Source organism: Haemaphysalis longicornis, unplaced genomic scaffold (genome assembly GCF_048455015.1).
Source record: "Haemaphysalis longicornis isolate Haplotype H1 unplaced genomic scaffold, Haemaphysalis longicornis Haplotype H1 scaffold_181, whole genome shotgun sequence".
Taxonomy (NCBI): domain Eukaryota; kingdom Metazoa; phylum Arthropoda; class Arachnida; order Ixodida; family Ixodidae; genus Haemaphysalis; species Haemaphysalis longicornis.
In genome coordinates, this window is record NW_027526283.1 from 239,484 (window position 1) to 260,150 (window position 20,667).

The window sequence follows — 20,667 nt, forward strand, 5'->3', positions numbered from 1 at the left end:
AAATTTGTTCGTTATATCCCGTAACTGGGAAATTTTACCTCGTTAAAACGAGGTTTTAAATACATTAGTTTCTATGGGGACTTTGTTCGTTATATCCATTATTTCGTTATAGCCCGTCTCGTTATAACGAGGTTTAACTGTAGTATCGATGCAGTGCATTGTAGCAGATTCAGCTGACATCTATTGTCTTGTTTATTATTACCTTCATGTTGTCCTGAGAACTTCTTGCTTGGCTTTGCAAGTACGGTAAAAGCTCGCCAGTTCGACCTCGAAGGGGCCCATAAAATTGTTCGAATTAAGCAAAGTTCATATTAGAGGGTGGGTGCTAGAATTTGGTTTGGATTAGATTTGCAACACATTGTAATCACTGTGGACCGACTTCTACAGGTGGATCCCAGTTCGAATTAAGTGCTCTGGATAGCGATGCGTTCAAATTGTCTAGAGTTTTCCCCCATTAAAATATACAGGGCTGTGCCGGGACCAGGGCGTCAGTTGGAATTAACGAGCTTTTACTGTAGAAGCGTTTCTCGTTTGGCCGTGTCTCTTCAGTGGTGATGTGAGAAACGTTCCCCTCTGTGTCGGTTGGTTGCAGGGGCAAGCGGTTTGTGGCCCTGAAGGTGGTCAAGAGTGCCTCGCATTACACAGACACTGCCCTGGACGAGATCAAGCTTCTCAAGGCGGTGAGTGCAGGGCTGTGCTCTCCTTTGAGAGGCAGCGCAACAGCAGGGGGGCTCGGTCTCAACCTCTCTCTCTCTCGCCCTCCCCTTTCCTTTCAGGTTCGAGACAGCGACACAGGCGACACATGTAGAGAGCGGGTGGTGCAGCTGCTCGACGACTTCAAGATCTCGGGAGTCAATGGGACCCGTATCCTTCTCCTGCCTGGGTTTTTTTCCCCCCCTTCTTTCTTGCGAACTTTCGTGCAAATCTTTGCACAAATCTTAAGTTGAGGTTGAACTCTACGAGAACAACATTTAACTGGCTGTGCTGTACAGTAGCATTTTGCTGAGCAGTTTGTGGAAGATGCTGAATGTTGGTGAAGTAGGTGAGCACACTCGAGAGTTCGGCTAAGTTGGCACAATTTTTGGAGATGGAAAAGCGTGGGTGCTGGCATTGATATCTCCTCACTCCAGGTGGTGCAATATTTCTCTGTTTACTATAGCATTATTTCAGTGAGCACAGAATAAAAAAAAATCTTTGGGGAAAGCCATTTACATTTGTTGTATACCGCTAAGGACACTAGATATTTGGAGTTATAATTTACTGAAAGAATTGAGAGCATTGGTAGTTACGAGTGCGGGCGGCACATTAAGTGTGTGAGGTGGCATTGTTCACAAGCCATTGTGATTGGATAGAAAGAATGTTTTCTTGTCTGCTGTGAAACTTTATACAGTCGAATCCCGCTACAACAAAAATGACGCGACATGCAAAAAATTTTGTTGAAGCGAAAATTTGTTGAGGCGAAATCTGCCCCAACACAGTACGGAAGGGCAAGAAAAATAGCCCCAGATATTTCTGCATCATTGGCAGCATAATACAAAGTTTTCGAAAAAGGAGTGATGCGCAGTAACGTCTTTATTCAGATAACAAACATACCAATGGCTATCTGTTTTTTTTTTTTTTTTACCAGCACGCAAAGAGCGCGGTACTGAGGAGAAGGGGAGAGGTGAAGAAATGAAGAAATGCAGGCGCAAAGCGTATTGCTGTACAAGCCGTTTCCACCAAGCTGATTACTTGCAGATAGCTGCTAGGTGGTTGGAAGGAAGCTTGTGGTAGGAACGACGCCGTTATCTTATCCTCTTACTAGGCACCGCAGCAACTGACCTGGGCGGGCAAGCCGCGTGCGCGCTAGCGACTGCGCGCTTGCGACTAAGATAGGATGACGCGGGATCAAGACTAAAACAGTTTTGACTTCAAAGAATTGTATAAGGAAAACTGCAAGGACAGCTGCTCACAATACATACATGACGGCGCTGCGCCAGCAGCAGAGCACTTTCATGCGATTTCAACTGGATACGGATTGACTATAGCTCTGTCTTGGCGAACTGGAGCTGTGCCTCGCGCAGAGATAGCCAGCCACATCGTTATCACCAGCAAACAATGGCGTCCGCCTATGTGTTTGTTTTAAATGCAGAGCATTTCAGTAACTCACGATGTCACCCGCGTTGGCATCCGTAGTCCGCACGCTCCCTGCGCATGCGCGTCGAGTCGAGGCGATAGCGAACTCTCTCGCGAGGGGCATTGGATTGGATTCGAACACTCTCTCGCAAGGGGCATTGGTTTGGATTCGATTGGATTGCTTTGGATTGGATTGGCTTGGATTGGATTTGAATTAGATTGGATTGGATTAAAGTGGATTGTGTTGGATTGTGTTGCGTCATAGCCGCGACACACGCGCTGGGGCCGGCGCATGTGCAGTACTCTCTCTTCCGCGGTTTCCTCTCCTTCGGGCGCGCTGCGCATATAACCGGTGTGCCGTTCGCTTTACAAGTACGCCAACGTCGTCGACTGGGACCGGCTTACGCAGTCCCCTCAACGTATATAAGCGGCGGAGCACGCGTTCCGAATTCAGTCAAGGGTGTCTTTGCTTGGCTTTCGCTTGACGTGACGCTTTGCTTGACTCGAGTAGATGCGACGCATTTACTCGAGTTCCCCCCGTGGGAAGATGCGGTTGATAAACGCTTTCACTCTTTCCTTCTCGTCTGGATGCGCTGCGAAAGCTATAGTTATCGCCAGCACGGAGCGGCACTGCGTGATTTGCTCGTCGCACCAGATGCGCCTTCCGTTTCTGCTTTTTTGTTTTCGGTGGCAGTGTGGGTGCACTACGCATTTTTTCAGTGAAACTAAGCGTCCTGAATGTATAAAAAGTTATAGATGGCTGGTGCTATGCTTATTTTATTGTAAAATAATTGTTCTAACCCAGCCCAAATCATCGAAAATTTCGTTGAAGCGAAAGCAAGCCGGACAAATGGTTGTTGTGGCGAGGACTTTGTTGCATTGACTTCTATGGCTAGCCGACGGGGAATTGGAAATATTTTGTTGAAGCGGACTTTGTTGTAGCAGGATTAGACTGTAGCTCATTTGTACCTAAAGTAATTTGTTTTTTTTAGAAAATAACTACGGTAAAATAAACTTGGGGTCATCAAAGCTGTTGCGTTCAAGCAGTGTGGCTTTGAAGTAAAATTGTGGCCCTGGTTTCTTGCGTGAATGAGTTTGGCTGTACTATGTGGTTTCTTGTGAACCGTTGCGTATGGTGTGTTTTTCCTTAGCGCTGCTGCTGCTGCTTCCAGATATGTGCATGGTTTTTGAAGTTCTGGGACACAACCTTCTCAAGCTGATCATTCGGTCAAATTACCAGGGCATTCCACTCCCCAATGTGCGAACCATCATCAGACAGGTGAGCTGACGGCCTCATTATGCCTGTGTTCTCGTGTTCGTGGTGTGTTTTGGCAGTCACGTTTGGGTATAAAGTACATTGTTAGCAAATATAAGCAATCATTGCCAAAGTCAACAACGAAGATTTGGAATATTTAAGTACCTTTTTCGAAATCTTTACTGCATATATAATGTATTATAATTGTAACCAGAAAGAAATATAGCTCCAGGGCAAAATGTTGTGTGTTTTCACAAAAGTTTGTTGTTTCATTGCAATTTCTAATGGTGGTCCTCTAGTCCAGCGTTACTGTAGCTACTCCTCCTCTGGTACAGATACAGTTAAACCTTGTCAGACCTTGGTGGCATGTCAAGTTTCTTGTCAACTGTCAGAATTGTGCATTTCAAATTTTTGGTATTGCCATTTGAGTAATGCAGGATAATTGAAGAACTGGACCACTATTTTGCAAACAACTTTTTCCCCTGTGGAGTTAGGTTCTTACGAGAGCTTACGTATGCTCTTTTTTCATGCAGTTTTAAATATACTCGTGTGATGGGACGCTCCCGTACTTTCTCCTCCTCCAGTGTCATTGGGGCCCTGTGTGTGGTGTTCTCACAGGTGCTGGAGGGCCTGGAGTACCTGCACTCCAAGTGCCAGATCATCCACACAGACATCAAGCCGGAGAACATCCTGATCGCTGTTGATGAGGCCTACGTGCGCAAGCTGGCTTACGAGGCCACCCAGTGGCAGAAGATGGGGCTGCGCCTGCCGGGATCTCTGGGTGGGTGCTCCTTTCCTTGAAATGGGTTCGTTCCGTCAGGCGGGTTCCCTTTTCTGGAGTTGGGTTTTCTTGGCTGGGTTCTCTTTTAGTTGCGGAGTACCTTAGGACCGCACAATGTCCGTCCGCGTCCGTGCGCATAGCACTTACAATTGCAAAAAATCACACAGGCACCGGCAGTATTCGAGCCTGTGTCTGGTAGACCAGACAGAGTTAGTGTCAGTTGTCTTACCCATTGGGCTAAGACGGTGAGTTAGTGCCCGAGAGTCAAATGACTTACTCCTTTGTCTGTGACGGTGCGGAGTACCTTAGGACCTCCCAGTGTCCGTCCGCGTCCATCTGCATACACACCACCATCAAGCGAGAATCAAGCGAAATTCGATTTGAGCTGTGAGTTGCAGTTTCATTTGGGGAATAACGAAGGTGCAACTCACGGCTCAAATCGAGTGACGGTCGGGGAGCAAATTGGATGTCACTCGGGGTGCTATTTCGATGTCATTTCCAGTCCGCGTACTCCGCACCCTCGCCATCATCCACGGAGTGGAGATGCTGCCATTTTTTTTTTCCTTTTTTTTGCATGTGTTTTTATGGGATGGGTTCTTTTTGTTTGATTGGGTTCATTTGTTTGGGTTCTCCTTTTTCTGGTTCCCTTCTCTTGCGTGCGTTTCCTTGGTTGGGTTCCTTTTGCTTGCAATGTATCAGTGTCAGTGGGAACCAGGTTCTCTGGCTCTGCTGCGACATCTGATCCCTAGCAGTGGCTTGTAACTTCTATTTTTGCGCACGCTGCCTCAACTTGTGCAACATCTGTCAAGTTTGGGAAAGTGCCCTAAACATGTCGTGGAGAGCACACACAGAAGCAAAACTGCTGCGCCAGTTGCGCCAAGCTGCGCCAAGAGGGTCATCCTGCTCCTCTATGCTCCGAAAGCGTATTAATTTGAATAATTGCTCTGTGTCTGATCCAAAACAGCTGCAGGGTAATGGCAGTTTCTACCAAGGAACGAAAACGAAACTGAATGTCGTACTGCCGTTTTCCATGAAATGACGCCTGAGAGTTTCCGTTTTTCTATTTCCTGTTTGGCTGTGACGTGCGCACATGCTATGCATTTGACCACGGGTTTGACTGACCGACTGTAGACGGCCGTGTAGGGCTGCTGACGTCTTTGGTCATGCCTGCGTTGGGAAGATTGGGAGATAAGATGCGTGCGCTGGGAGGCTGCGCGCTAGAATTTTTTAAGACGTCGAAAACTAGCGAGCCTCCGTGCTTAAAGCACGTAACTTTGTGTCTATGGAACTAAGGGTTGATCGCTAAGGCCGTTCGCTAAGGTTTGGCCGCAATGCAGCAGCAGTGCCCCTGAGTGGAGAGCTCATCAGAGCTGTGAAGGGCTCTCGGAAACATCAGATGCAGCGGCTTGAAGGCCAGAGGCCAATCATCGGAAGAACCACGTGACAAGAAATCAAAGCCGGGTGATTCTAGCACTACAAGCAAGGCTGGCGAAGAGCAAGAATTGCAGGCCGAAATTGATTCTGCTAAGATGTTTTGCAGTGCTGATCTCCTCATCTCAAGAGGCATGAGCAAAAAGTGCTTCGCTCGTGTGCAAAGTGGCTAGAGTCTTCTGAAGGAGGGCCAGATTAGCCTGCATTCTTTGCAGAAAAAGAAGTCCTAAACCTATCAAAACCTATCATGTCAATAATTAGGCGCATATATTGCTTGTACAATGTTGGTATTTTTGAACTAGTGTTTTTGTGCTCGAAATAATTTTTTTGGAAAAACCAGCTAAAAGCTTCTTTTAGTGCTTTTTATGGTCTGTGTGGTTCTCTCTTTTTTCAGTCTAATTGCAAGTTGAGGTATTGCATGGCTCTGAGTAGTAGCCCTTATGAAATAATTTAAGTTATCCAGAACAACCTGCTCCAAAAGCTGGAAAATGTGCCCCGAATCCTTATTTTAAATGCGGAGCATTTCTTAGGCTCGCCTGGTCCTCCGTCGTTGATGGCGGCACCGTCCACACGCTCACTGCGCATGCGTAACTCTCCTCCTTACACCCACAGCTCCGCGATACTACACTATAAAAAAAAGAAATAGTTAGCGGCGCCCGGTTTCGATCCCACGACTCTCTGGCCGCAACGGGAGGTACGCGGTGCTCTTCCCACTACGCTACAAATCCGGGACAGGAGCAAGTGCTACGAATGCGCCTTATGTCCTTGACTCATTCGAACTACGTCAAGAAGCTACTGATACAACGAAGGCACGCGAAGCTGAACGTCAACGGAAACGGCAAACTGAAAACATTAGAGGGGGATGCTGAATTTCCCGTGGGAAAGCTGTGGCGGGAAGCGCCACGCGCCTTGCAGCTCAACCAGCCCCGTCCGCAGCGCCTCTGATGCTGATTGTGGCAGGATGCCCCAAGGGATTGGCCAACCAAAGAATCCATCACGAGATAGGTTCGCGTTCAACCACCGTCGTCATCTTCCCGTAGGGGAACCGCCGAAGAAGCAGAAGAACGAGAAGACAAAGCTGCGAAGAGGAGGGCGTGTGCATTGCTTTCAGCCGGTGTACCAATGTCAACAACCTTTACCTCACCAAAGCTGACGGAGACTACCGATTCTACCACAGAGACAACATCGACAAGAACACGATGGACGAGTTTCGGTGCCTCGAGAACCACCACCTACTCATCATAACACAACAGCACTTGCGTGCCTTTGCCACCGGTGTGGACCCGGGCGCGGAATTCCCTCTGGCGCTAGTAAAAACCAGATCACTCAACATAACGGCAACACAATGGAACCACACGGAACCGCCACGATGCTTCGCATCCTCATCAGGATTCCCCACGGGAAGATGGTGTAATCTTTTGGCTGCTCCAAGCTCTGCTCCAAGTAGCCAATTGTTTGTTCCACCACTGCACACATTTTGTGCTCTGAAGGAGGTTTTTTTTTTGTGTGTGTGTGTGTGTGTGTGTGTGTGTGTGTGTGTGTGTGTGTGTGTGTGTGTGTGAGAGAGAGAGGGAGAGAGGGGGGACTAACATTTTGTGTGTTTTGTGAATGACTTGCAGTTTGCACGAAATAGGTCTTGTCGGGGCTTTTTGAAAGCGGTGTTGCCGCTTTGGGAACAAAAATATTGACAAGCTTTGCTGTCACACTAATTGGAAGGTTTTGTCTGAAGCTGCTTGTATGGTTGTTGTGTTGAGCTTGCAGCTGTGTTATATGTCAGGTACAAAACACCCAGTGTAGAAGATTGCACTCGTAGCAAATATTTTAATCCTCGTCATGAGGCAGCTGAAAGTCCGCATCAACAAGATTTCCTCTACTTTCGATTCCCCACCAGTTGCCTACAGGAGATAATCTACAATGTTTTTCTTTGTCAACAAACAACTTTCTCTTTTTTGTATACAGGACAGCTAAAACCTTAAAATTGTACACTTGTAACTTTGCAAATGCATGCACAGTGTCATTGCTGCGCTATCGTGGACAGAAAGCCTTTTCTCCAGAAAAGTTTAATAAAGCGTTTACCTTGCTGAGAACAGACTGAGATTCGTATAGTCACCCACCTAGGCCATTATTCAATTGCATGGACTGAAATCTTAAAGTGGATGCAATAAATCTATTTTTTCCAATTGTACGTGTGCTCATTGCAGAGCAACACCAAACGTCGCCCCTACATAAGGGTGACCCATAGCCAGTGGGTTGTTTCGAGTGCGTTGTGGTGCCTTCTGAGCTCTCTCCTCCCCCCTCTCTCTCTGTCGCAGTGAGCACAGCGCCCAAGGAGCTCCGCACGGTGGCCCCCCTGGTGGTGGAGGGGGGCATGGGCGGCAACCCTGCGGGGGGCGGCGGGGGAGCGGCCGGGGGTGGGGGCGGAGCGGCGGCCATGGCCAAGATGTCGAGGAACAAGAAGAAGAAGCTGCGCAGGCGGGCCAAGCGGCAGCAGGAGCTTCTGGAGCGGCAGATGCAGCAGCTGGAAGAGCTGGACATGGAGGAGGACGACGAGGACGCAGGGGGAGGGGGGCAGGGGGAGCAGCAGGAGGGGGCAGGGGCCCTCAACGGGGGAGGGCCCTCGCCCACCAGCCCCCCTTCGGTCATGCCCCCACAAGGCAAGGCCACCTTTCTTCCTTGTCCCGTTTGTCTAGGGCTGACGCGTGGGATGTGATTGAAGGCTGGCGATTGCTCTGTTCAAACTAGCACATGCGCTGAAAAATTCCGTACCATCCTCTAAGGGTCGGTCTGCAATCACAGCTGGTGGGAAGGATAGCTGCGTGCAGTCTTGCGCATCAGTAGCGAGGGCTGAGCTGTTAGAAACCGCTCGGTAGTTCAGCCGAATGTTGATATCACGCGTGCTTGTACAAAGAAAAGCCCTCACTTCTCAAGCAAAATGCACAATTGTAGCGCAAACCCAAACAGCCGAGCGACGTAACCACCACTTTCGAGGGGAGTGGATGCGGCGAAAGCTGCGCAGTTTTTCATCCAAAAACGGGATTTTATTTCACCCTCACGGGCAGAGCCATTGCAGGCTGTTAGTATGCTGTAATGTATAATTTTGGTATCACACTGCACCTACATTATGAATGCCGAATTGTTGTTTCAGAGTTGATGAGCGGGATTCTATGAAAAACTTCTATTTCGTCGTTTCTGTGCCACCTGTTCATCATTCTGTGCACAGCGCCGACAGCTGGTGTGGCAGACGATCTCGTACACACGTGGGCGCTCCCCTTCCATAAAGACTCCACTTCCATTGACTTGCGGTGAAATGGCCAACCAAGTCATCATAAGTCTGTGAACTAGACTGTTCGGACCAGGCAGTTTGCGGTCCTAGCGCATTCTTATTGAGATTCTCATTTGCTTGTTTTCGGAAAGTGTCTAGGAGCTTAAGGGAAGTTTAGACCCCGAAGTATTGTGCAAGCTAGATTATACTGCCAACTAGTTGGTCTTATTGGGCTTTGAGCAAGTGGGCCCTTGTGTGGGACTGGCAGGCCCTGCAATGCCTACACTTTTACTACTTCAGCTGGTTCTTTTGGGAATCTGGAGTGCACTGTGTGTACAGTTGTTTGTGGCATATGGAAAACATTCAGGGGGGGGAAAAAAAAAAAGATTAGGAGTTGGTGCCGCACTCCCTTTTGTATCGGGCTATTGACGGGGATTTTGTGGCATTTGCTGACTGTCTGCCATTTGGGAAAACCGGGAATAAATCTGGGAAATTTGAGAAGTCTGAAAGGTTGGATCAACGTTGGGGAATTTTTGCATGTGCCACTTCATTTCGAGAGGGTTAGAATTTCCGGATGTGTGTTACGGCACATACGGTGGACTCTACTGACAATACTATGTTGGCTGCCACTACTTGCATTATGCAGCTTTCATGCCCTGTGATGAGCAGCAAGCAGCCTTGGATTGTAGGTACCAGTGGGAAGATAATAGTATTTCGTCGCTTGGTGATTGGAAAGTTTCAACAAAGGATGCATTCTTGCCCCATTTTTGCCCAGATGAGAAGCCTGTCGTCAGTATATGGGCCATTTGATTTTGCCTGAAGAACGTTTAGTGTTAACTTACCGCTGTCGTTAGACGGAGAGTTGCATGATTTTTCGTTCTGATTTTGCACGTCCATGCACCCCTCTCCAAATCCAAACTGCTTTGGCTGGGTTGGAATGAGGGAATCAGATAGACTTTGGCGTCATAACCTGTGGGCCTGCCGGCACCCGAAAAGAGGGGTCCGCGTATTGCAGCTGGACCAAGGATCAAATAACACTGACACCCTGGAAAACCTTGCATTTTGCGGAGCAGTGGCAAGTGGTGGTGTGGAGATGCTCGAGTGTCTCCTTTCTCCCTCTTCTCCCCCTTTCAGAGGGTGCCCTGATGGAGGGGAGCATGGAGTGGGCGCGGGGTGCGGAAGGCGGGGAGCCCGCGTGGTCCCTGACGGGCGCCGAGGCGGGCGACGTCTGCAACGGTCACAGGGGAGACGGGGCGGCCCAGAGGGGGACGACGGGGCGCCTGGAGCGCTCCGAGAGCACCCTGGCACCGCCCATGCCCACCGCGCAGCTCCGCAGGGTGGCCTCCTGCCCCGGTGAGTACCGGTGGCGGCGGCCGCCAGTGGCTCGTTCCACCTGCCTTATTAGTGCACCCTTAAGGTAACTGTAAAGACAAAACATACAGCTTTGTTTAATTTGGAAGAACCAGGCTCTGGCAACTCACTCTGCTCCATACCAGCCACAAATGGCTCTTTTTTTAAACGAAAGTCTCAAGAAGCGCTGAGAAACATTGAAATTTTGCGCTGCAGTGGCATAATATGGGCAAGCACTAAAAGCATACTTATGAGTGTGTTGACTGCACGTGGGCATTCAGGTGGTACGACCAAACGGAACTCCCACCACAATAGCTCATTTGCACTTCTTGGTGGTGGCTTGTCGTATTTGCACGATTCTAATGCGCCCCCAATTTTAACCCGCAGGTAAGTTTACGTACGAAATGATAAAATTACTTCACCGGATTTTACCGCGCAGATTTGGAATTCGATCTTGGAGGAGTTTGTGCCCGTGGCAGTGCTGCTGGCCCCCTTTGAAGCCGATTTCAGCTTTGAGCCCATTTGTAGCACGCTCACAAACTTGAAAAGTAATTTCAGTAAATAAGTGTGCGCATTAGAATCGTGCAGATACGGTACATCCGCTGTTGTCGCAGGCTGTTGTCGTACAAGCAGGGTTATGCTTTATCTGTTTCTTTTAATCTAGATTGTCTGTTTGAAGTTTAGTATCATGGTATTGGTATCATTGTTATAGTATAATATTGGTATTATGGTTATCGGGGCAGAGCAGTCTGTACCAAACTTGTTTTTGGCTTCATGGCCCCTTGAAAAAAATTTTATAGCGTCAAATGTTTTCTGAAGCCATAGAGTTTCATACTAATATATACTAGTGGGAAATCTGGCACCACTGTCTAGGGGAGCCGTGCTTCAGCGGGCGTTCCGTCATGTGCCCGGCAGGTACGTTCCACTTGTCCTTGGCATGGCTCATGAACAGGCTGAAATGTTGGCTATGGCTGCAAAAAAGCAACAATATTACCATAGATGGTTCATGAAATTTGTTTTGTTATAAAATTGAACCTCCAAATGTCAGTAGTTTTTTTAAAGCTTAGTGTACAATGAACAAGAAAAAAATTTTTTTTTTTTTTCGTTTATTTTGGCTTCGAGACAAAAAAGAAGCCGTGTGGCTAGCTAAGCCAAGCAGGCGAGGAACGTCGCTAGCAGCAATGGCACCGCCCGCGACGGCAGCAACAGATTTCCCTCTAGTATATATTAGTACGAAACTCTGTCTGAAGCCAGAGAAAGCAAAGCCTGGGGAGGAGATTAGCAAGGGTTGGGGGCTTGCCGCTTATTGGCTAACAGGTGAAAGAAGTTTGACATGCAGGGGTGGGGAGGTGGGAATGGGGAGAAAAGAGGTATGTAGTGCTCCCGGCTTATCGAGGGTTCCTGGTGAACACGGTGAAAAGAAAAAGGGAAGTATTTTAGAGTTAAGGTGTCCAATATTGCTGTGCAGAGGTTTGCGTAGTTGGCATTGTTAATGGGGACATGTTTCACCGCAGTTGAGCCCACTTGCAATAGCTGCAGCTACAATGAATGTGTGGTTGCGTTGAGTATATGTGGCATGACTGTTACAATACACTGTGTGTGCAATGGAGTCGCATGGTTGCAGCGAGTGCCCATCGGTGTTGTGTGGTTCTGGACAGAACTTCGAAAACTGGAGTTTTGCGCTTGTGGAGCTTCAGATGTACCATGCGGCCCTCCAATCCGATTTGAAGGCTGATCGCAGCCAGCAAAAGAAAACAAGGCAAAAAAAAAAAAATAATGTGCATCTTGGGTTCCAGGAACGATTATTAAACAAGGCGGTGTTTGTTTTGCCTTCACTATACGCAGTCAATGCAGCTGCATAATAAAGCCTGATAACTTGCATCTATTTTCTTGTCCTTACTATGTGCAGTTGTCAAGCCTGGGTTGGATGTTTCATGCGATAAAATTTTCAATAATTTGGCTCCGCAGACAGCCCTCCTCCTTACGTAGAAGTTGTTGCTGCAGGAAGCAAATGTCATCGCTGTATTGTGCCTGTAAGGGTTGGCCATTGTTCGGTTGGTGTGGTCGTTCATGCCTGTTTCGTTTTGTTCTTGTGCAGAGAGCCAGAAAGCTCCGGAGAAGATGGCGGACCCTGTCCACGAAGTTTGTAATATATCTGTAAAAATAGCCGACCTTGGAAATGCCTGCTGGGTGGTGAGTGGACTTTTCCCTTTCCCTCAGTTCCACCCCCTTAAAAAAAAAAAGAAAAGAAGAAAGCATATCTTCTGGAGGTGTGGTTGAAGCTGTACTGTTCAACTCGGATGCCTCTAATCCAGCTGCTAGCATGGCTTTTAGTCCTGTCCCCTCCTTTTCAAAGAAAAATGAAATCTAACCTAATGGAGCTGTGTAGGCATAAGCGCATCTACCGGCATGGAGATGGGGCAGTGCAGCATACTTGAAAAACCTGCTTAAACACAGTTTTGTTTTAAGGGGGCAGACTGGTCTTAGAGCTATTTTTTTTATTTACCAACCAATTTTAATGAAACTGCACTGCGTTAGAGTTTTTTGTGCTGATTTCAAATCTGCCATTAGATTTTTTGTAAGTTGATTATATTTTGAGGTAATTAATGATTAATTGCCATTATTTTGGGTCACAGTTACAAAATAACCACTCCATACAGAATGGCAATTACCACGTGGCTAGGCAGACAAGTGGCTAAAGAATACAACATAGGAAGAAATTTTTTGATTCAGCAATTTTTGGTTGTTCTACAACACAGGGAACTTCACTTCTCCCGTGCTCTGCCAGAAATTGCTCGCATGTGGTGCCAATTGAACACAATAATAATTTTCCAAAGCCTCCATATGAAAAATTTGTTTCCAACATTGTATTCCCCACACATTTGGGTATCAGAAGCAAAAAGAATTAAAGTTGAACCTGCTCTGGGTGCCAAGATATCTGAGGATGAAATGCTAGCTTTGCATTGCAAGAAAAGTGCCGTTTCACCATCGAATTCTGCGCTTACTGAGCTGTAGAGTGCACTTTAAAATGCTATTATAATATAATAACAACAAAATATGGTGGCTTTTGATGAGGAAATTTACAGACTGATAGAAAAATGGCCATGGAGGCCAAAAATGCCATTTTTCAGAAAAAGCTTTTTTTTTACCGTTTTTCGGCCCCAAAGACCCAACTGCCCCCTTAAGTACAGAGCACTTTAGCCTTGTCGTCATAGCTCGCTCGCTGGACCCAAGTACAGCCACACGGCGTTGCATCATAGCAGCTGTCTTCGCAGCGTAAGCCATAGGCTTCGAAAGCCAAGCGGTTTATATAAGCGTTCGAAACTCGTGAACCGCTGGTGCTTGTCATACATCTCCCCATTGTTTAGCGCAAAGAAAACTGTGGGTACACTTGAGGCAAAATATACGTAATTAACCGGCGGCGCCCGCATTCATTTAGTTAGGAACGCTCGTTGGGTTGGTTTTTACGATAGTAAGCGGAAAAAAAAGTGGAAGTGCAATGCCGGCACGTGCGGGAGGAAAAGGAAGCGCGAAAATAAAAGCCGTTCCACCCAATCTGAAAGCTGTCGGAAGTGCAGAGTAGTGATTCGGCATAATGGGCTCTACCGCCGTTATCTGCTTACTGCTACTACCCCATGCGATTCAAATTTCCCGCCTTCGCAGTGCTCGTGCGCCCCCTGCCTGAAACTGCGCCAGCGGGAGTTCTGTTCTCTTTGTGCTTTTCTTCCCGCACGTGCGGCGTTGCACTGCCACATTTTGTGTTTAAAAAACCAACCCAACGGGCGTTCCTAACTAAAGGAACACGGGTGCTGCCGGTGAATAACGTATATTTTTCCTCAAATGTACCTATAGTTTTCTTTGCGCTAAACAATGGGAAGACATATGACAAGCGCCAGTGTTTCACGAGTTTCGAACGCTTATGACTATATAAACTGCTTGGCTTTCGAAGCCTCTGTGGTACGCCGTGAACAGCAGCATTACCCCGGGACGCCGCCTTGGTGCTCTATATACTTGGGTCGAGTGAGCGAGCTAAGACGACAAGGCGAGCGCCTAAAGTGCTCTGCACTTAAAAGAACAGAACTCCCACTGGCACAGTTTCAGGCAGGGGGTGCGCTAGCACTGTGGAGGCGGGAAACTTGAAATGCACTGGGTGGTAGCAGTGAGCGGATAACGGCGCTACAGCCCATTATGGCAGATCACTGCTCTGCACTTCCGACAGCGTTCACATCAAGTGGAACGGCTTTAATTTTTTAATGAGTAGTACTGAGTAAAATTTGAAAGAATGTGGCAGTAGTTTTAGATTGCCAGTGCATATACCTCCTCTCTGGCAGCCAGTCAGTGTTGGGAAACTGCGGCCCGAACTGTTTGCGTCACGGGTTGCAGTGTGCATGTGGATGTGCATTCTAGTGCCCCTTGATTTCAGGATGTCAAGTTTTCTTTTCTCTCTTCTCCCCCCCACCTGGGCCATGTTTGGTCATCACCAGAGCCACCACTTTACGGAAGACATTCAGACGAGGCAGTACCGGTGCCTTGAGGTCCTGCTGGGGTCTGGGTACGGCACGCCAGCGGACATATGGAGCACAGCCTGCATGGTGCGTGATCGCGCTTTTTCTTTCTCTCCTTCCGTTCTCTCCTCAATTCTTCTTCCGTTTTTTTTTTTTTTTTTTTTTTTTTTCCCCTCTTTTTACTGTCAGAGCACTAGATGCACAAAGAAGCTGTACTATGTAACGTCTACGAAGAAACTCTCAACTTACGACGACTGAACTTCGCACAACCATTGTCAACCCTAATTGTGATGTGCAGAGGGATGTTGAGCATTGAGTTCACTACGTACGAGTAGGCTTAAATGTGTGCGAGTCGTTGATCTTCCTAGTGGGCTTTGGTGAAACTTTTGTCGTGTAAAACTCCTTCTCAAGGGCACCACTACCATATTTATTCGAATATAAGGTGAGGAGGTGAGGGTGCACTTTCGAGGGTAAAGAAATTGCCACATATATATATATATATATATATATATATATATATATATATATATATATATATATATATATATATATATATATATATATATATATATATATATATATATATATATATACAGTCGGACCCCGCTACAACAAACTCCGCTTCAACGAAATATTTCCAATCCTTCGTCAGCTAGCCATAGAAGTCAATGCAACAAAGTCCTCGCCACAACGAACCATTTGTCAGGCTTGCTTTCGCTTCAACGAAATTTCCGCTCAGTGAGGCAGGAGTTGATGATTTGTTTTAAGATAAAATAAGCGTAACGCTAGCCGTCTGTAGCTTTTTATACGTTCAGGGCGCTTAGTTTTATTTAAAACGTGCACCGTGGGGCTACACTACCACTCGTTAACGAAAACAAACACATAGATGGATGCCATTGTTTGCTGGTGAGGACGATGCGGCTGGCCGTCCTTGCACGAGGCGCAGGGCCGGTTCACTAAGCCGGACCTACAACCAATCCGTATCCAGTTGAAATCTCGCCGCGTGAATGTGCCCTGCTCGCGCTAAGGCGCTGTGCCGTCATGTAATGCACCGTGAGCAGCTGTCATTGCAATTTTTCTCCTAACTAACATTCTGCAAAGTCAAAAAGCAAAAATAATTTTGTCGTATCCGATGACATCCTATCTTAATTACTAGCGCTGTGGGGCTTGCCTGCCAAGGTCAGCAGCAGCCGGTCCCAGTTGGGAGATATGATAACGGACCCCGCTCCTGCCACAAGCTAGACAGGGGCTTCTGACCGCCTAGCAGCCATCTGCAAGTAATCAGCTTGGTAGACGCGCCTTGTAAGCAATATGTTTTGCGACTGCCTCTCCCCCCCAGAGACTGCCTCTCCCCCCCTCTTCTCCTCCGGGGTAATGCGCAAGTTAAAAAATGTGCAAGTATAAAAACAGATAACCGTTGGTACGTTTGTGGAATAAACGGCATAATTTGGCGTCGCTCCTTTTTCTAAACATTGCATGATGCGGGCAATGATTCTGATAATACACGGGGCTATTTTTGTTGCCCTTCCGGGGGATGGTCTTGGGGTAGATTTCGCCTCAACGAATTTCCGCTTCAACAAAATTTTTCTCACGTCCCTTCAATTTTGTTGTAACGGCATTCGACTGTATATTGATATATACTGTAAACGAGAAGACTAACAGGTAATGAATGAAAGTTCATTAACGTTTCGGCTTCGCGCTAGCCTTCGTCAAATAAAAACAAATGACGAGTAAACTGGCTTATATAAGCCAGTTTACTTGCCATTTGTTTTTATGTACAGTACTTGTTTTAAATACGGTACTTGTGCACATGTCGTTGAAGGTGGTGAAGTGGTGTATTCATCGAGGGTTTCACTTGACCATAAGTCTGTTTGCGTAACAGGAGTCAAGAGGGGGCGTAAAAAGTGTCGCCTTTTTCGGACGAGACGACTGTCATTCATTGCAGGCGTTTGAGCTGGCCACGGGCGACTACCTGTTTGAGCCGCACTCGGGGGAGGACTACAGCCGCGACGAAGACCACCTCGCCCACATCATAGAACTCCTCGGGGTCATCCCCCGGAACATCGCCTTTTCGGGCAGATACTCCAGGGAGTTCTTCAACAGGCGAGGTCAGTGCGCTGTCGCGTTTCGAGAGAAGTGTTGCTGGTTAGCATGCTGCTGAGACAGACTGCCCACCGTAGTCCCCTTAGGCCAGGCACACGCTGTTGACATGTGCTTGGCCGCTGGGGACTGCTGCGGGCAGTTTGGCTGTGGCAAGGGAACACACGGGTTGGTGCAGCGGAACAGTCCAAGATGGGTTACTGGGCCGAAGGATGGGGCTTTAATTCTGGCCTCGATGGACGAAAATGCGCGCATGCTGAGGTTTTGATGTGCCCACCATAGATCCCCAGGTGGTCTAAATGAAATCATATTCCTCCTCTGTGATAAACCATGTCTCAAAGCCCCCAAATTAGAAATTTGATCAGTGGGGGTAGCTCTGCTGCACTTCTGTAGCTGGGTCCACTTGTGGGTTGTAATTGTAGAGGGCATTGTTGGGAGGAGAGAGCCCAGTCTGTCTGCGGCAACCATTGCTGGACGTCAGGTCTTCGATGGCGCCTTGGGCCCCTTGAAGGACACTGAAGGGCACTTGCCTTATTTGTATCTGCTTTGCAAACTTTCACCCATTTTCAACCTTTTCAAGATAAGCATTCGCGTGCACGGTTGTACAGGCACACATTTCCAATTTGCAAAATTTACCCCCGCTGGCTTGCCTCTGCATCGCCATAGCTGATGCCGTTTAACTGACAGGAATTTTCTCTTTGAAGAATGCAAGCGAACTGGTCGTAAATTGTCAGCACACGCTTTTACATAATCTCGTGAGATGCCAATGTTTACACCTCGCTTCAGCATTGGTTTTGGCCACGAAGCAAGAATGTATGTATGAGACGGAACAGCCCATTCTGACGGTCACGGCCGGGGTACCGGGTAATGTCACAGTAAAAAACGAACACGTCCTACGAAGATTCGTAGCTGCGATGACAAAGGAGGGGGTAGCGACACCTGATGGATGAAATGATATCGGCCATAAGTGATTCCATAACTGCACAGTGAAATTCCAATCACGGTGGCTGCGCTGTTCCTTCTGCAAGCTTAACCTAGTCCAAGCACTTGGGACGTTATCTGGCTGTCCTAGAAAGCGGCATTTTCCCTCCTGTCTTGTTCTTACTGCGTGGTTTTGGCTCCCGCACGTGCGCTCTCAGCCGAGTGGTGTCGCGCCCTGCTCGTTGTCCGAGTCTTAGTAGGGGTGCCGAGGTCTAGCCTCCCGATAGGGGGCGGTGAAGCCCTGCGTGGCCTGACCCGCCCCTGCACGCTGGACACAAATAAATGTCATTTTCTCTCTCTCTCTCGTGTCCTCTGTGCAGGTGACCTGCGGCACATCAGCAACCTAAAGCCCTGGGGACTGTACGAAGTGCTGACCGAGAAGTACGACTGGAGCCCCTCTGAGGCGCGCGCCTTCGCTGACTTCCTCCTGCCCATGCTGGCCTACGACCCCGCCGCCAGGGCCCGGGCCTCCGACTGCCTGCGCCACCCGTGGCTGGCCAACGGCGGAGGCCAGTCGGGGCAGTCTCCCAGCGCCTCCTCTGTTCGAGGGGGAGGGGCAGGGGGAACGGAAGAGGCCCCTCCGCTCGTCGGGCGCCCCTCCTCCTTCCCCTCGAGCCAGTGCCGGCCGCAGTCCTCATCCTCCACTTCCTCCTCCTCGTCCTCTTCCTGAGAGTCGGGCGTCGTCTCCTTCCCAGCCCGTCACCGTCATCTTCTCTGTGCGTCGAAGAAGAAGAAGCTGCTACATGTGCCCCGCAACAACCAACAACACTCGCTTGCGGGGCGGAAACAACGGGAGCATGTACTGTGTGGTGTGTGCGCGCGCGCACGCGGCGAGAGATGCGTCGCGTCTCTATCTGGAACCTCTTCGAAGTAGAAAGGCCCGGCCACGTCTCTGTCCTCCCCCTCACCCCCGACCCGTGCTTGGGCACGATTGCTGCGCTGCCGCTGGTCTGGTCTGGGCTTCATATCTGGTAGACCGTGCCGATTGCGCACTACCCCCCTGGCTCTTCTTTTTTTTTCCTCCGCTCCCCAATCATCCCGCCTCTCGGTGTTTGCATCTGAGAAAGATAAATTCTGGCTGAAACAAATTTGTTTTGTGTTTGGAGTGCATTGGTGTGTTCAGTTGTTTTTGTCGTGTGCATCTTGATGTGCATCACCAGGAAGGTAGGAGGAGGAGGAGGCGAAATGACTGTGGTGTATGCTGTCGCTTTTTCGATGGCGTGAAAATGTACCAAACTTGGTGGGGTTGGGCATGGATGCAATGAGCGTCGCGAATTTTGCGTGTGCATGCACTCTGGACTGTGCCGAGAAAAATTGTCTGAAAAATTGGGGCCTCATCAGTTGTCTTGGTGCTTATGTCTTTGGCCAGCTTTGGGGGAGGGAGAAATCCAGCGAGTTCTTTTTTCTTTGGTCGTGTTACGAAGTGTGAATGAAATTATACCCGGACCTTGTGTAATTGAACGCAAAATTGGTGCAACAGGTGCCTCGAATGTGTGTTGGCATTTGTGTTAACAAAAGACGACATGAACAGGCATTTGGAAGGGAAGTTGGCTGCTGCTATTGCGAAGTGGGCATTCTACAATGCTGGCTCCTTGCGTTCCTTTTTTTTTCCTGTGTACATTTTCTGATAAGAGCCTTGCAGATCAAGGAGAATGAAATAATGTCTGGCAGGCTAATAAAAAAAATGTTGCCTGCTTTTGTTTGTTGCCAGCAGTGTATTTTTGTTTTCTTTTCTGGCAATACAACACATTCGTTGTCTTCAATGATTGTCATCTTTTCCGGAAGGCTTGGGGTAAGTAGAAGCTATCGGCTTTGTGCCTATGTGCTGATGTGTAGCCTCTAGGTTTTGTATCTGCAGAATTGAAGCTCAGTGTTTGCTTGGTGGAGAAATGTAACCGAACAGTATGTAAAGCTCAGGATGGGGTTGTATTTTTTTTTTTTAATATGAAAACCCGCTATTTAATTTTCATCTGTTCCTGCAGTGGCTTTCTTTCAAGAGATGTCTACACTTGCAAGCCTGTGCAAAAAGTGGTTCCTTGAAATGTGAATTCCTGCTGCGCGATTTACTAGCGCGATATGTGGCCGTGCTGAAAATCGACTCGTTGAAGCATACCATGAGTAAGAAAGTGCTCACCTTATCTTTTGCTGGTCTGTGTCGAGCTGTAGAAAACCTGGGGCGTGTATTTTTTTTTTTTTTTTTCCGCTGTCAAAATTGTGAAAGATGCTGGATGAAATACTGTACAGCGGCAAAATCGCCGAATCGTCATGCCTTTGCATCTTAGGGTGCTTGCAGCTTCGTCGAGGTAGGGATGGATTTGATGAGAATGTGACTATAAATTTTGTCGTTCAATCTTTCCATGAAGTTTCCAGGGTTAGGGGGGTTAGTGCCACATCAGAGTTTACAAATTACTCCCTAGTGACTTGTTCTCAAAATGGACGTCACAAAAGCAGGGCCACGGGCGACGTGTATGGTCATATAGGCGCAAGTGATTCGCTCCTAGCGACACAGGTTTTGTATTTTTGCGACGAGAGTTGGGCGATCTGAATGTATGCGGTGCAAGGCCCATTGTCTGTGCACTGTGGACGAAAAGCGTAGACGTGCCCTGGTAGTGTCGGACATTTAATTTGTAGTTCACGTGCAGTGTATACCTCTCAATGTGTCCTTGCACATTTGTGTGGAATAAGCTGCGTTACGAGGGCCGCGCGTGCATTTTTATTCCCGAGAGTTGATGCTTCAGTATATGTATTAAAGTGTGTATGCTGTATGCTTGCGTCAGATACTGAAAAAAAAAAGTTAGGGGTTGCACTTCGTTTTTTTTTTATTCGTTTCGAAAAGTGCTTTTTAAGTTATGCTAATAAAACCCGCCAAAGAGTAACCTGGTGGTTC

The 20,667-nt window shown here is 48.0% G+C and overlaps 1 protein-coding gene across 2 annotated transcripts in view; it reads left to right on the forward strand.

Moving 5' to 3' along the window:
* The window catches only part of LOC144166689 (SRSF protein kinase 3-like), a 37,853-nt gene extending 17,197 nt beyond the window's left edge, over positions 1–20,656 (forward strand). For both annotated transcript variants that reach the window (XM_077696206.1, XM_077696207.1), the window contains 10 exons: positions 593–680; positions 777–864; positions 3,288–3,394; positions 3,989–4,151; positions 7,895–8,236; positions 9,979–10,197; positions 12,293–12,387; positions 14,679–14,786; positions 16,645–16,807; positions 18,101–20,656. In XM_077696206.1, the coding sequence (XP_077552332.1) occupies positions 593–680; positions 777–864; positions 3,288–3,394; positions 3,989–4,151; positions 7,895–8,236; positions 9,979–10,197; positions 12,293–12,387; positions 14,679–14,786; positions 16,645–16,807; positions 18,101–18,450 (1,723 nt within the window). In that variant the 3' untranslated portion in view covers positions 18,451–20,656. The remainder of the gene's footprint in view (positions 1–592; positions 681–776; positions 865–3,287; positions 3,395–3,988; positions 4,152–7,894; positions 8,237–9,978; positions 10,198–12,292; positions 12,388–14,678; positions 14,787–16,644; positions 16,808–18,100) is intronic.
* Positions 20,657–20,667: the final 11 nt, after the last annotated feature.